Genomic DNA, 16661 nt, shown 5'->3' with positions numbered 1-16661 from the left:
CATTCTTTGTAGGTTTTTCTCAAGCTCTGCTCATGTCAGCCTAGGGTCTCCCCATTGGCCCTTCTCTGTGTAGCAGAAGCCACACGCTGCTCTGTTTTTGAAAAGGCAGGCCTTGGGGTCATGAGGGAGTGGCCTCTTTTCTCCAGTTGAGCACCTTCAGATTGTCCTGCTGTCCTTCAAGACTATTCCAGACCTGGGGCTCATGCTTCTTCTTCCTGAGGCTTCCTGTCGCACTGTGTCCCTGGCAAATTGCTCACTTGGGTTAGAAGATGCCAGGGTGTCCTCCAGGCATGAGTCAATGCTGACGGGCCTTGAGGAGGGTTTCCTGCCAGTGGAAATGCTGCAGGAAGCCGTAGCATACAAAGCGCTTGCTGCACGTAGAGGCCGGCGGGATACACTTGAGGGAACCAGGCTGAGAGATGGAGTAAGGCCTCACATGGGGCATCAGGGTCTTAGGACCAGTTCTCAGTCTCTGCAAAAACTCTGGCCTATTGGCCAGAATGCAGGCCACCCTGAGAAAGATGCTATTGTCCAAGAGGAGGCAAGTTCTTGTCGGCGAGGCAGGGAGACCATCCGCATGCTGGAAGTGCTGCCGGCAGGGGAGGACAGAGAAGGCCAGACCTTCCGAGAAATCTGCCCTGAGCCGCAGGGGTGGCACCCCGGACAGTGAGGAAAGGGCTGCTCAGGTGGGACAGGATATCACCAGCAGTGACTCCAGAAGAAGAGCAGGGTTGGAGGCCAAGTTCAGTTGGAATTTTGGATGGCCAAGTCCCCAGGAGTCAGAAATAGAGCCGTCGGGGCCGAAAGGGTCAGCTTGGGAGCCTCCCAGCAAGAATTGGCTACTTGAAGGCAGCTGAGACAGCCAGCCAAGGCTGTGGGGCAAGAAAAGTGGGCCCAGTTTCAGATGATTCGCGAGCCAGGCCTGCGGTCAGGAAAACAGCAATCTGGTCATCTGGTCATCTCTTAGCCCGTACCACACCTCAGACCTGACGGCCACTTGTGCAAACTGGCGGGTTCCCGAATATGGACACCGCTAAAGGGCGGTGGAGGGGGTTGGGGGGAGAATCCCATTGCCCTTGGCCCAGGCCTTTGAATGACGTGCTTTGGCTTCTGGGTCTTTGGCTTTTCTAGATCTCTTGCACAATACAAAGAAATATCAATATTCTTATTTCCGGCAGTTAAGAACCTTGGGTGGGTCAGTCCTCTGCTAAGATTCTATTTATGTCTAACATCTGCTTTTAGTATCAAGTTGTACAAAACCCTTTTGTTCATGGCAAATGGCTGAAGCAGTGAATGAAATGGTCCAACACAGTCAGAGGCCCTCCCAGCTCAGGATCCCTGCCAGGATCCCAAGAGCTCTCTGTGGGGAGTGTCCCGTCCCAGGGTTGTGGGTGTGTTCCTGGGCACCCCTGGCCGGGACATCCTTCAAGAGCCCCAGGCTGCTGGCTGCTCTGCAGCCTGCTTATGACACCAACCAGATGCAAAGGCAGATGAATCACGGAGAACTTGTGGAGGACTGTGCTAAGAAGGCCACTTCCTTTGCAGACCACAGCTGGTCTTTTATAATGTTATCACTAAAGTTCTGTATTATCTGTTTTAATTTGCTGGCCAGTAGTTAGATCTTCCAACCCACAGGCAAAACTGCACACCAGATGCAATTGCTCCCTGCCTGCCTGACTGTGCCTTTATTCCTCAGCTGAACTCTGCACTTGAGAATTCTTGGTTGTCCACAACACTGAGCCCCCCTCCCCAGCCACTGCTGCCCTCCTCCAAACCTCAGTGGGGACACTGAGGCTTCACAGGCCAGCAACTCCACAGCACTGGGAGCTGGGCCCTCCCTGGCCACAGAATGCGACACACCTCCCTGTAGAGCATTAAAACCCTGCAAGGCTGAGAGCCACATCCCAGACCCATGACATCAGAACTGGGGTCAGGTCCTGGTCTCCCTGTTTTTAAAACTCACCTGTGGAGCCTACTCTGCTGCAGCGTCCAGAGGCAGTTGCCCCCGCCCCTAATTGTGGCCACCACATCACTCTCCCAGCCAAACCTGGGGATCTGTGTTCTGTTCTTAGAACCCAGAGGTCTGGGCGATACTGCCCTGCTGGGAGATGCCTGGGACTAGCCCCCTAAATTCAGTTGCCCGGTCTGCGGTGCAGTCAGAAACCAGGTGCTTCCTAGCTCTCAGTGGTGCCCAGAAACTCCCTGCATTCGCCACCCAGGCTGTGTGGCCGGGGCTGTGTTTACTCTGCAGGAAGCATCAGAGATCTCGCATGAGGTCAGATGCTCCGTCTGCCTAAGAGCTGCAGAAAAAGGCCAGAAAGGAGAGGGCATTACCACCGTGCCCCGCCCCTTCCCAGGCCTCATGCTTCTTTTCTCCCCATAGGTCCTTTGGGGTCGTCCTCTGGGAGATCGCCACACTGGCCGAGCAGCCGTACCAGGGCTTGTCCAACGAGCAGGTCCTTCGTTTCGTCATGGAGGGCGGCCTTCTGGACAAGCCGGACAACTGCCCCGACATGCTGTACGTATCTCCTGGGCCCTGCAGCCACCCTCTGCTCCCCCTCCCTTTTCCTGGAACCCATGGGATTAGTGGTTCTGGGAACTGGTGTCCTTGGTCCAGCAGCAGTGGGCACTTTGGAGGAGAGTTTTCCTTGATGGATGGAACCCAGGCCTTTGCGCAGATAGCTTCATCCCACCCCTTTTGGTTGTCCTTTTGGTTCTGATTTGCGATTTGCGCTGTGGTTTCTCTGAGATGACTATGTGAGGGAGTTGACCAGAGCACCCTTCACGCATCTTCCCCATGCAAGGTGGTTTTTGAAAAATGCATCATGACAGGAGTGGTCAACCAAGCTCAAAGGCTGCCAGCCTTCGAGGAATGTGCACACAGGTGGTGGTCAGGGCCCAGCAGGCACTGCACGGGGCCTCATCCCATGGGCAGTTCCAGCACGCTGCTGCCTCAGTGGTGTCCCTGTCAGGTAGGTGCTAGGGAGCGTGGCCCTACAGCCGCGAAAGCTTCAGGCTGGTCTCACAGTGTCTACAGAATCCAGACATGCGTGTGCCTCTGCTACGTCTCAGGAGGCTGGAGTCAGCAGAGTCTCAGGGCCTCTTCAGGCCCTTGCAGGTCATTGAGGACTCAGCCCATGGCTGTGGCACAGAGACTCCCTGTTCTTACCACCTGTTGCCCCAGGCCCCTCCCTGCAGGGAGCTTGCTTATTGAAGGGCAGCAAGGTCCCCCATCTCTTTGACCTAATGAAGTCAGTCACCCAGGATAATCTCCCTTTTGATGAACTCAGAGTCAACTGATTAGAACCCTAATGAAAGAGGTGAAATCCTATCATTTTCACAAGCCCCACTCACACTCCAGTGAGGGGCTTCCACCAGGGAAGTTGTCTTGGGGACCGTCTTAGAATCAGATGGGGAAGTGGGAAACTTTGTCCTAACATCAAACCAAAGCTCTGGTTTTTTCTGAGGCACTTTGAGTGTCCCTACCATGACTGACTCCGGAAGGCCATGAGGAGGTGACAGCTTGGCCTCTTTAGCTGCTCCTTCTGAACGTTTGTCCTGCCAGAGCCTGCTCTATGCCGTAGACAGCTTGCAAGGATGTAAGAAGAGGGCCAGAGGCCACCTGGGGAAGGCAGCCTCCTTTCATCAACTTTATGGGGTGGGAGTGCTGGCCGATCCACCGAGGATGGTCTAGACCAGGAAACCTGTGTGTCCCCTGGACTTTGGGGTATATGGCAGGGCCCCCAGTGACAGACAGTTCTACTTCTCAAGGGGCAGAGCAGTGGACAGGAGGGCTCTGGATTTCCTGGGTCCCTCATTGAAAAACTTGGCCAGTACAACCTCTTCAGACCCCAGGATCCAAAGGTGAAAAAGAATGAAAAGATTACTGAGTGCATTTTCCTGCCCGTCATGAAATTTCTCCCTTCCCCACCTGTAGTAGGGTTTTTGCTTGCAGTTTATTTTTATCTCAAACCTAACTGTTGAAAACAGCAAGCATTTATCACCTCATGCAGTTCCTGAAGGGCCGGGATGAGAGCTGCCTCACTGCACCGCTCTGGTTCAGAGTCTCTCTGAGGCTGGCAGCTGGGCTCATCCGAAGGCCTGATCAGGGCTGGGCTCTGCGTCCAGGCTGAGCATCATGTGATGCCTTAGTTTCTCCATGACGCTGCTCCCCTGTCCTTGTGGCATACTCAGCAACCTCTAAAAGGCCAGGTAGTAAATGCCATCAGCTCTGTGGGAACCCTGTGACCGCCATTGCAACACCTGTACGGTCACAGGACAAAATATAGTCACAGGTGCCATATCCACGAGCTCATCTCTGCACCAAGAAAGTATTTTTTGGAGGGGGGGGCAGAAATTTGAATTGCACATAAGGTACATGTCACAAAATGCCATTTGATTTCTTTCCCCAACCGTTCACAAATATAAAACCATCTTGGGATGATCGGCCTCACCCAGTCGGACAGAAGCCAGGTTTGGCCCCATGGCCGTAGCAGGTTGACCTCCCTGGGGATAAATAGCCCAGAGCAGAGCCGACACCGCTGTGTCCTGGCCTCATCTCAGAAGACTCACTCCACAGCTCCCACATTTGGGTTTCCCGTCCACATGGAGCAGAACCCAGGGAGCTGCGGGGGGCTGGCCTGCGTACCCCTCCAGGCCAGTTCCTGCCGGCTGCTGTGCTCCTCTTGCATCACCTGGCCGCTGCGTTGCTACCAGCCCATTGTAGGGAAAATCTTCCCCAGAGCCAGAACCGAAGTACTAAAGTTTGAGGAGTGATGGCCACGACCAAATTAGCATAAAATTGTGCAATGCCAGCAAAGAGGCTAATGCTGGAGTTGGCGGTGCTTGAGCAAACTTAGAAACAGTCTGAGAAAGCAGGTGGTGGTTTTGTTTATGTGGTTTTGGGGCGGTGGGAGAAGAGGATTGTTTTTGTGCTTTCTCTGACTCGGGTACGGCTGGTCTTGGAGAAACTCGCGGGCCTGATCCAGGTGACTGTGTTTTAGTATTAATTGAATATGCCTGGGAAGTAGCCCCCCGCCATGGGAAAGGCCGGGTACTTCCTGTTCCCAGCATAGGGTGACAAGGAAACTCACAAGGAGTGGTCACTCGCGGATATTAAATGTTTAATCCAGGAGGCATTTCTGCTTGGCCATCCAGAACCCCCCTGGCGAATTTTTCTCCCCCTGATGAAAAGACCAGAAAGAAAGGAGGCTAGTTGCTTGCAAAGGGAGTGTCTGTGTTGTCCTTCTGAATTCATTGATGAGCTTTGGTGAGGGCGAAGTGTTCTGGGAAAGGGGTGCTTTAGTTACAAGAAATTAAAGAATGGCCCATTTTTCGCAGAGGAGAGGAAAGTTACCCTACCCTTGAGAGCTGCCCGACAGCCTTGCCAGGCCTCCACATGGGAGAGAAGCCACTTCAGTCCTGTGCTTCCCAAGGTCTGATCAGGCACCTGTCGGATCGTGGGGGCCAAGGTGGCACCGTGGCTGCTGGTAGCGCCAACTGAGCACCAGGAAGACGCTTTGGCTGTCTGTTGACCCCTGCAAGCCTTTGAAGCCGGCTACTCCAGAAAGAGCCACTAATGCCCACCCATAGCCCCCCAGTATGCTCAGGCGTTTAGAGGAATGTCTCCCTGGTGTCCAGGCCTGTGCGTCTCAATGCCCCGACTCGATTTGAATTAATTTAGCAAGTGGCGTGAGATCAGATGCGGCTTGTGGTCTCCTGGTAAAGGTGTATTTTAAGTTGATGACAAAGCCTGTCCTTAACCTCCTCTTACACGCAGCTCTCCATTCTGGCACCACAAATGTCTGTGAGCCCCTCTGGTCCGTGCTGACCGCTGATGCCCCCAGGCAGGGCTATGAGAGGTGCTTCAGAAGCTTTCAGAAGTCTGGTGACTAGGACTGGATTCTAAGGCAGTGGGGCAGAGGTGTACACTGAGCCATAAACCTCTGTGGCTGAAACTTGCACAGCTCCACGTCCAGCCCCTTGCCAGGGAAGGCGTCAGGATGCCATATTCAGGAAAGAGCCACAACCTGCTAGCCCAGAGACTCATCAGCTCATAGAAGAGCGTGCAGAAACCCAGCAGCGGCTTTCACAGGGTATTTCCTGTTGCTGATGAAGCTCCCATGTTACTGGGAATCCTGGGCTGGTGTGTGGGGATTTACAGCTTGAGTGACTTCCAAAGAGGCAGCAACAGCCGCTACTGCCCAGCATCCCTGGAGACGGCCTTTCCGTGGTACCCAGGCCCTGCCTTATCCTCCCTGCCCCAAGGACTGATAGGGTGAGGGGCAAGAGTGGCCTCCTGTCCTACTGTTGCTCCTGGCGACTCAGGGCTGCAGGGAAGAGCAGGGCAGCGGCACACCCAGCCCTCTAGGTCCTTTCTGGAATCCAGGCTCTGTTGTCAGGGTCAACCACTGCTCGGAGTGGGGCTGGGCTCAGACTCGGACACTGCATGGCTGTGCTCATCTTAGCTGTGATCCCAACTTCACATCATGGGGCTGGGGGGTGGGAGTGATAGGGGGCGCCCCGTGGGGAGGGGGTACAGTTCTCTGACACCCCTGCCATTGCCCAGTCTCCTGGGGTCACACAGGTCTCTTACGCCATTCCCCAGCAGGGCAGCAGCTCTGTGTGGTCTTGTTCCTGCCCCCGGCCAAGGGCTGTGTGCAGCCCCCTAGCCCCACCGCCATGGGGGACCTTCCGAAAAGGGCCGCTCACTCCAGCTGACCAGAGTCATCTAGTTGTGAAAAATGGGCTTTTTTGAAAGGGGAGTTTTATCAGCTCATACGTCCTTCCAGAGTCTACTGGAAAGTTTTCCTGTGGAGAGATAGTGTAAACAAGGTCTCAAATCCCACAGAGTAAAAAAGACTTCCTTTTATGGGCAGCCCTGGAAGGGCTGAGTGTCTGGGATGGTTTAAAAGAGCATCACATGGCCTGTTTGTGCTGATGTCACTGGCATCGCTCCCTCCGGTGGCATCTCCTAGGCCCCGGGCGTGGCCGGGAGCCAGGGCACCACGTGAGCTTGGCCCGGTGGCCGGCCGTTCACGGCTGAGCCAGCCAGAGGGGAGGTCACAGCCCAGCCTCAGAGGGGTGCCTGTGTTTATAGCCTTTCACTTGTTTTTATTTTCTGGGGGGGGGGGGTCCTTTTTCTAAGAAGTGACGGGAATACAAGAAGGCAGGCTGATGCCTTCTGCCCCAGGAGGGCTGCAGTTTTTACCCTCCTAGCCCGTGTGTGTGCATGTATGTGTGTGTGTGTGTGTGTGTCCTTTTAGGCCCAATGACCTAATTCTCTTTAGGTGGAAAGAGAATTTTTTCTGAGGAAAGGGGCGTTCAGGGCGCCCAGAACACCCTCCCAGCTCTACCTTCTCTAGTTTGGGGACCTTGGAACAAATGATTTCATGCTCTGGTCCTTCCACATCCCCACCTGCACGGTGGGGGTTCTGAAATAACACCTGCTCCCCTGAGCAGTTGTCATACAAGCTCGTGTGTCCTAACCCCGGTGCGCAGGCGGCCTGCACTGGCCTGTGTGCCATCTTCACCCTCCAGGTCCAGATCTTTTTCCGTTGGGAGAGGGCAGGCAAACGTTTTCTGTCAAGGGCCACACAATAAATATTTGGGGCTTTTAAGCCAAGCGGTCTAGGTTGTAACCCCTCAGCACAAGTTGTGGACTTGTCTGTGGGAAGCAGCCACAGGCACTCTGTAAATAAGCAGGCTGGCACTGTGCCAGGGAACTTGATTTACAGCAGCAACCCAGGCCGTTCCCACCATCCCTCGGGGTCACCACCGCGTCCACTGTCCCACCCAGCTGTGTCTTTCAAGCTGACTGACCCAGCAGGCAGAGGAACAGTCTGCAGATTTCTGTGCCCCTGGGTCTCCTCCATGGGGAACTTTCCCGAGGGCCAAGTGTCAACAGGTGGTCTGTCAGTCAAGTGGCCAGTCGGGAAACCAGTGTGGGGTGCTCAGAGCTTCCTAGATAGGGCAGGGATAACCCTTTGTGTGGAAAAGGGCCACAAGCCGACCTTTCTGGATACCACGACTTCCTCTTTCCTCTGTGGCCAGCTCTGTGGACATTTGCTCGGCTCCCCACCCGCCTTCTGCTGGGGCTCTGCATTCTGTGTTTATGAGAAGCACCCCTCCTCCCACAGCATGCTGCCTTCTGTCCCAGCCTGGCCTCTTCTGGGCTGGGCAGTACCTGCCCCCGTCACCTCCCTCCCGCTCTCCAGTGAGGCCCAGTCCCACTGCCAGGAGGACCCCCAGTCACCCAATGACCTAAGGGTTCCACAGAGCTTTGCAGCCCAAGTCCCATCGGGCTCAGCTGGGGAGACCCCACCCCGGCTTTCCTGTGTCCTCTGCCTGCCCTCACTGTGCAGGGCCCCTCTCGCCAGCCTGTTGGGCTACCACTTCAGATCTCCAGCAAGACTCTGGTTCAGTCCAGAGTAGCCCGGACCCCATGCTGGACAGAGACTTCCTTGCAGCCCCTGGGTTCTCTGCCAGGTGCCTGCTGCCAGGAGGAAGCTTAGGCAGAGCACAGGTGGAGCTGAAAGAGAGATGACCGTTGGGAAATCTCTGCTCCCACTTACCCTCGTCAGTGAGAAAGTGGAGATTTCCGGTATTCTAATTCTGGAACATTCTAATTCTGGAAGTAATGTTGAATCGGTGGCCGCAGGAGATGCTTTTCTGTCTTAGCGCCATTGCTGTAAATCATACCTGTCGTGATGGACTCTGTGTGAACCTGCATCCGTCCTTCTCGGGGTGTGGGAGTTGGGGGCTTGGACCAGGGGGCCCTAGTTTCCAGGTGTAGTGATGGGAGATAAGACAGGTAAGTGGGGGGATGCTCCAAGAGGGAAAGCCAGAGACTTGGGGAGGCAGGAGCGGGGCTGGCCTCTGCAGCCTGACTGCGACAGGGAGGTGGGGAAAGCCCAGACTCGTCCGCCCTGGCAGGTTGGGCCCATCCCGGTCTGTCTTCACCTCAGGTTTGAACTGATGCGCATGTGCTGGCAGTACAACCCCAAGATGAGGCCTTCCTTCCTGGAGATCATTAGCAGCATCAAAGATGAGATGGAGCCGGGCTTCCGGGAGGTCTCCTTCTACTACAGCGAGGAGAACAAGCCGCCCGAGCCCGAGGAGCTGGACCTGGAGCCGGAGAACATGGAGAGCGTCCCCCTGGACCCCTCCGCCTCCTCTTCCTCGCTGCCGCTGCCTGACAGACACTCAGGACACAAGGCCGAGAACGGCCCGGGCCCTGGCGTGCTGGTCCTGCGAGCCAGCTTCGACGAGAGGCAGCCTTACGCCCACATGAACGGGGGCCGCAAGAACGAGAGGGCCCTGCCTCTGCCCCAGTCTTCGACCTGCTGATCCTGGGACCCCGGCCCCGTGCAAACAGTAACGGGTGTGCACGCTCGGCGGTGGGGGGGTGGGGGAGAGAGTCTTACCAATCTATCCACAGCCTCCTGTACCTCAGTGGATCTTCAGAACTGCCATGGCTGCCCACGGAAGACGGCTTCTCTGCAGTAAACACATTTGGGATGTTCCTTTTTTCAATATGCAAGCAGCTTTTTATTTCTCTACCCAAACCCTTAACTGACATGGGCCTTTAAGAATCTTAATGACAACACTTAATAGCAACTCGACACTTGAGAAATCAAGTCTCTCTCTCTCTCTCTCTCCTTTCACTTTCTCTCTCTGCTTCATAATGGAAAAACATTTGCCACCAACCCAGCTGGGACGCCCTTTTTATCAGCTCAAGGCGATGGCAGTCCCTCCCTGTGGCCCCACACCGCCCGCGCCTCCCCCCTCCACACACACACCTGCCTGTCACCGTAGGTCTTTATAAAAAAACCCATTGGGACAGAATTTTTTTACCTGTATCTTTAGCCTTTTTAGGGACATACAGAATTTCAAAAGGGCCATCATTCATCCGAGGTTGTCACCATGTTAACGCTGCCAAATTCTGCCAAAACCCTGAACTTTCTCTTCACTCCCTGCCCTGATTTTCCCATCCCCAGAGGCCTGGGGGCAGGCAGGGCTTCGGGCACTCCGCTAAGGCCAGGCCGCCGATGCCCGGCGTGTTTTCCGAGTCTCAAGCTCACACAGGTCTAGTTGCTTGGGACGAGGTTCTGATGGGGGGGACCTGGGCGGCACAGGACCTGCTCTCAGAGAAGATGAGGAGGAGCTGAACCGGCTTCCTGCCCCACTTCCTCACCCCCCACCCCCACCTTCCAGCCCCCAGGAATTCTGGAGAGAACAGGCCCCTCTGAGGGCCTGGAAGACAGGCTGTGTGTGAAGGTCGTCCGTGTGCCAGTCTCCTGTCCCCACCCCAGCTCCCCGACCCGGCCTCCAAGGACACAGAAGGGAAGGGGTTTCCAGGGACTCAGCCCAACCGTTCATGCAGGTTTGCAAGGAAAGAAATTCCAACACCACAACCAGGAGAAGAAAAGCAGTAAATGGATTCAAGCATTCTAAGCTTCGTTGGCATTTTCTCTGTTCCTAGGACTTCTTCATGGGTCTCACAGTTCTATGTTAGACCATGAAACCTTTGCATACACATCGTCTTTAATGTCACTTTTATAACTTTTTTACGGTTCAGATATTCATCTATACGTCTGTACAGAAAAAAAAAAGCTGCTATTTTTTTTTGTTCTTTATCTTTGTGGATTTAATCTATGAAAACCTTCAGGTCTACCCTTCTTCCCTTTCCGCTCACTCCAAGAAACTTCTTATGCTTTGTACTAGAGTGTGTGACTTTCTTCCTCTTTTCCCAGTCATCGAGACTTCTAGAACATAATTTGCCATGAACTGTTTGATGCCTTTTTATAAACACATCTTGCCCCCCCCCCACCTTCCCCGCACCCCCAGCTCCGTCCATTCTGTTCTAACCCCTAGGCTCTGTGGGCACCAGGCTGGTGAGGGCAGGAGATGGAGAGACAGCGTGGCCCCAGCCCCCCTTGAGGGCCATCCTGGGGTGCCATGCACCCTGCTTTCCTCAGCCTGCTCTCACACAGCAGTTGAGTCTGTTACAGCGCAAGACATGATACAAACTCAGGTCAGAAAAAAAGGTTCAATATTTCGCACATCCTTGTCCGGTGTTGATAGTTACCTTCTCTCGCTCTGCCTTTGTTTTGGTCGTAACACACATAGATCTATTTTTTTAATTCTTGGGTACAACAGCAGTTTTCACTGCAGACACTAGGCATTTGGATTGCTTTTTTTTTTTTTAAATGAATATTTCATCCTTCCATCCCATGAAAAACAGCTGCTGAGTCCCAGGGTGCAGCAGAGCATGGTTCCAGCGGCCCCCTGCGGCCTGCTGCCACGCCCCTGCAGGCCCACCGACTCGTCCTTCTGACCGGAGAACCCCCAGGGCCCTCCCGGCACTGGCAGGGAGTGGGGTGCAGAGGCCACCTCCCGGGGTGGCGGCAAGCCCACTGCTGGTGCAGCCGCAGTGGCTCGCCCCCAGGGGGCCGGAGCCCTGGAGCTGGCACCATTTTCCATAGCCAGAACCCCAGGCCTCAGGGGGTCCTGCTTGTTGAGTTTTTAGCACTTCTCACCGGAGTGATGAGAGCACAAGAGTTGCTTCTGGGATGGAAATGTTCAAATTTTGAGTAAGAGCAAAGTTGAAGTATGATGATTGCTTGTTGTGACTGGAGACTAAACAGTTTATAGTGCTTTTCCCCACAGATTTCTGGAGCTTTTGTCCCATAGGTTTTTTTTCCCCCCTTAAAAAAATAGAGAAAGAAAAAAGTTAATTAAGAAGATATATGTAGGAGATTTTTTTTAATTTATTTTGTGATACCAGTTTCAATCACTGTAGAGAAGCCCCATTATGAATTTTAATACTGAGGAAAGGTGTGTGTGTGTGTGTGTGTGTGTGTGTGTGTATGTGTGTGTGTGTGTAAGACAGGACAGTTTTTGGTTTTTTTTTTTTTTTTCAAACATTTATCTACCTCACTCTTATTTTTTATATGTGTATATATAAAAAAGAATACATCTCACAATTCTCAGCACCTGACAATATGCCGTTGATACTGGTAACCTCATCCACATCACAGGCCACACACTCCAGGTGACGCAGGGAGAGGCCAGGCTGTATTCCGGGGTCGAAGCAACACTGACTCGCCTCTAATTATTTTAAACACCTAGCCTTTCCCCAAGATGTCTCTCTGTGTCGCTCCTGTTCTTCTCCTAACTTGGTTTCCTGAGAGGTTGTGAGGTATCGGGATTCCAACCCTCTGGGCACCTTCTCATTTCCCATCCTCTACCCCTGACACACTCTCTTCTGTGAGGCCAGCAGAGCTCAGAGCTGGCAGCCGGGACCCACTTGGCTGCCCCAGGCTGGTTGTCTTTGAAACAAACTACTCCGTGCAGATTGAATGACAACCAGATTCCATCACTGGAAGAGCAGTTGTTCCCCAGATTTTGAGGACAGACAGGCCCAGGGTGGGGGGCAGGCAGTCTGTTAGAATCTCGCCCTAGCCTGGACCTGTGCCAGGCAGGGATGTGCAGCTGCTGCTCTGTTCCAGCCCAAGGGTGCGGCCGTGTTCACACATGGACAGCTCAGACCACAGGCAGAGGTTATGCCAATCCCAGAGAGAATGTATGGAGAACAGTTCTCTTCTCCCTCTCCAGAATTTTTCTGCCCTTACCCGCTTCTTCCCCAGGGGAAAACAAGGGTAATGCAAACCTTCATGCTGGAAGGGGCCAGTGGTGGGTGCTGAGTTGCCTCCCGGGGTGCCATGGCCCCCTCGGGGACTGCCTCCCCCCACCCCACCCCAGGCATCCTGCTGCTCACAGGGGGCACTGCGCCTTCCCCCATTCCAGCAGCTGCTCTGTTAGGCACTGATCATCCTACCTGGGTGGGTGTTTTTCCCACCGTGTGGATGGCTCCTTTGTAGCTCCAACACTGCAGTTATGCTTAGGAGCGTTTTCCCTCCTGCAAGAACATCACCCTCTTCCCTAGCCCCCCTGGGAACTCACAGTCATTGAGAACTATTGTTTGATCAGGGTTTTCTTCTTCCACACTGTCAGTGACCCCCTGGAATAGTGGCCTCTCCTCTCTTTTGCACATACCTACCGGTTTCCACAACTGGATTTCTACAGATCATTCAGCCGGTCATAGGGTTTTGTTGAAACTGTCCGAGTTGTTGGTGTTGTTTTTGTTTTATGTAGGTGGTTTTTCTTTAAATAGAAAGAAAACACTAACAGTGTAGTGCCCATCATAACAAATGCTTCAGACACACTTAGGTAAATGAGCAGTTTTTGCTCCCGTGATGGTGCAGTCATGTTACTGGACCAAACCACCCACCTTGATTCTACCCAGGCATCATCTATCCACAGTTCTAGCCTAATTTTATGCTGATCTCCCCACCTCTTCTTGATTTTTCTCTTTTGTATGCTCCAAATAATTTAGTCAAGCTGAGTTGTGGCATTTTCCATGCAACCTTCTCTGACAGCAGCTCATATTGCGTGATGTGACATGAACCACTTGAGGCACATCATTGAACCGACTGAGCATTATATTAGCACACACCGCCCTTCCCAAAGCAGCAGGAGCTGGTGTTTTCTGGAGACGTTGTTGCACTTCAGTCATTGTTGAGTGAGACCCGGACCACCCCAGGTCTCCCCAATGGGATATCCTGCCGTTTGACACAGTCGGGGGGCGCTTCCTCCTTGAAAGCTAGAAGACCGTGTTCGCGGCCACGACTGACCCCCCTCTTCATCTTGTTTCTTATGACTCGGAACAACATTTCAATGGTAGGAAAAGTGACTTAGTAAAATCGACAAGTGGCTACTGTGGAACTCTACCCACTGGCAGAACGCTTGGCCTGAAGTGGTGTGTTCTGATTGCAGTCACAGATTTACGAGCCAAGTAGGATGCCAAAGGCTAGGCCAGTCTGTTCCACCAAAGCCTCTTTCTCAACAGCCCACCTCTGTGGCAGGTGGCTGTATGTGAAATCCATCACACTGAGCTCAGACCAGTGACAAGGCTAGGATGTCAGTCCAGGTCCTCAGCTGTCACTGCCGGGTCCCCTCCCAGGGTGGCCAGACGGCGTCAGAGCAACTCCTTTCCAACACCCGGGCGCCCTGCAGTCGACAGTACCACTCCCTGGCATGCCTTGGCCCACCCCAGCCATCCCAGTCATGCATTTAAGATTTGGGGTTTGTTCTTTCCATGTTACTTCCGTGTTTGTCAGCTGTCTTTTCATTTCCTGGGCTAAGCAGCATTGGGAGATCTGGACCAGAGATCCGCTCCTTAACAACCAGTGATGAAGGTCAAACTTTCTTACTCCACTCTGAAGTAGTCGGTGGTACAAAGGAAAACTTCAAGAGAGGATGTTTAGATTGAACCTCTGTTGCCAGAGATGCTGAAGATACAGACCTTGGGCAGGCCAGAGGGTTTCATACTTGGTGGCCTCCAGCGTAGATGACTAGTTGGTCATTTAGAGAAAAAACAGATGAACGCTCCTTGATGGTGGAAGGACCAGGCGTAGGAACTCATGGCGTGTGGGGTCAGGACATGGCACCAAGAGAAGAAGGTGAGCAGAAGGGTACAGGGCTTGGAAGAAGTGTGGGCCACGTTTTGAACTTGATGGTTTCTGAAGGTAATCAGACCACATCAAGGCTCAACTGTCATCCATGGGCATTTGGTTTCAACAAATAAACCTAACATCCTATTTTGGAAACTTATTGCGGAGTTAAGTCCAACTTCAAGACCGTGAACTGCAATCCACCCGTCAGTTGTCAGTTCTGGGGCATGACTTTAGGGTTTCCTTTTATTTTGTTTATGTAGGAACATAATGATCACTCATCTGTATGTCCACGTTTGTGTGCGTAAACATTGTTTTGATTAGTCACTCATTAGCGTTCTCAATAGGGCTGTTCAGTCCAGTAGATTACGGGTAGTCAGTTGACGAAGATCTGGTTTACAAGAACTAATTAAATGTTTCATTGCATTTTTGTAAGAACATAGAATAATTTTATAAAATGTTTGTAGTTTATAATTGCCGAAAATAATTTAAAGACACTTTTTTTCTCTGTGTGTGCAAATGTGTGTTTGTGATCCATTTTTTTTAGGACACCTGTTTACTAGCTAGCTTTACAATATGCCAAAAAAAAGAAAAGGATTTTCCCCCAACCCAAGTTGTGGTTCACCCTCTCTCCCGCCCCCCCATCCCTTGCTTTGTGCCCTAGTTTATAACAAAGGAATGATGATTTAAGAAGTAGTTCTGTATCTTCAGTATCTTGGTCTTCCAGAACCCTCTGGTTGGGAAGGGGATCATCTTTTACTGGTCATTTCCCTTTGGAGTGTAGCTACTTTAACGGACTGAAAGAACCTCATTGGCCACAGAAACAGCAGAGGTGTGGCAGCCACGGGGGGCAGGTGGCACTCTCCGGCATCTGGCTCGGTCGGTTGGGTTGTTATCACTGGTGTGCAATCCCCAGAGGTGGAAAGACTTGATTGTACGACTCGTGTTTCAGCGATCGCAGCGTACAGACTTACCATACAGAAAATGGAAATGCTGGTGCTTGTGGGCCGTGTGCTTAGGGGCCTCACCATGATTCACGCCTTGTTATAACAAGGGAAGACCCTGTTTATCTTTATTTAAGGCAGAACACCGAAGATTCATTTCCCCAACCCAAAACAAATTCTTTTAATACAAACTACACACACCAACCTTTGTTCTAAGTTTGATTCCGTTTCCTCTAGCTCCCAGTGGATTTTTGGCCATGTCTACACAGCTCACAGAACCCCCCTCGTTGGAAACAGCTGGATGTTTTGCACTAGCATAGGAGAGAGGTCCAGAAACAATTTTGTTTTCAACTTTTTCATTCGGATGTTAGGCGTTGCATAGACACATCCACAGGTGGAATAGATGCTTGGCAAAAAACACCTGTCTGCTTTCTAAGCCAGTGAGGTTGAGGTGAGAGGTTTGCCAGAGTCTGTCTACCTCTGGGACACACAAAAAAAAAAAAAAAAAAAAAAAAAAAAATCAAACCAGAAGGCGCGATGGAATGAATGCATCGCAAATAATGCATTTTTCTGAGTTTTCTTGTTTAAAAAGTTTTTTAAAAAAAGAAAAAAAAAACAAAAAATGTAATAACAAGGCCAATTTGTTACATAAAATGACTGTGTATAAATTATTCCTAAAAAAAAAATTTCCTCTGTTTATATAAAAAAAAATCAGTAGATGAAAAAAATTTCAAAATGTTTTTGTATATTCTGTTGTAAGAATTTATTCCTGTTATTGCGATATACTCTGGATTCTTTACATTATGAAAAAAAAAGAAGAAACTTTGTCTATTTTGAATGGCTGAAGCTAAGGCAACTTTAGTTTCTCTTACTCTGCTTTTTTCTAGTAGTTAAAGTACTACATGGTTTAAGTTAAATAAAAGAATTCTGTATGCATTTTTGGTCTCTGGCTTTGCTTCCTCCCTTTCTGGAAGATTCACCACGCCTCAGGGCAGGGAAGCCGAGTCACGGGAGGCTCCTGTGTTCACACTGGGAGCTGGGAGGTCTTCTGCATGAAGACTTTGCTTTCTGACAGCTGAACCTTCTCAGCCTGCAAATTGCTACTGAAGATGGGGAAACTATTCAGTTTCTCACTCCATTAAATCAGCTAGAAGAAAATTTGCCCAAAATACAGAAATCTATTTCATTTATGACTGATTTG

The 16661-nt window shown here is 51.8% G+C and overlaps 1 protein-coding gene across 2 annotated transcripts in view; it reads left to right on the top strand.

The window, feature by feature from the left end:
• The window catches only part of IGF1R (insulin like growth factor 1 receptor), a 270309-nt gene extending 253882 nt beyond the window's left edge, over positions 1-16427 (top strand). For both annotated transcript variants that reach the window (XM_054694759.1, XM_054694758.1), the window contains exons 20-21: positions 2384-2518; positions 8967-16427. In XM_054694759.1, coding sequence (XP_054550734.1) covers positions 2384-2518; positions 8967-9348 — 517 coding nt within the window. In that variant the 3' untranslated portion in view covers positions 9349-16427. The remainder of the gene's footprint in view (positions 1-2383; positions 2519-8966) is intronic.
• The last annotated feature ends 234 nt before the right edge of the window (positions 16428-16661 follow it).

Source organism: Talpa occidentalis, unplaced genomic scaffold, assembly GCF_014898055.3.
Source record: "Talpa occidentalis isolate TD23 unplaced genomic scaffold, MPIMG_talOcc4v2.1 talOcc4.14, whole genome shotgun sequence".
Classification (NCBI taxonomy): domain Eukaryota; kingdom Metazoa; phylum Chordata; class Mammalia; order Eulipotyphla; family Talpidae; genus Talpa; species Talpa occidentalis.
This window is presented reverse-complemented; position numbering and strand designations above follow the sequence as displayed.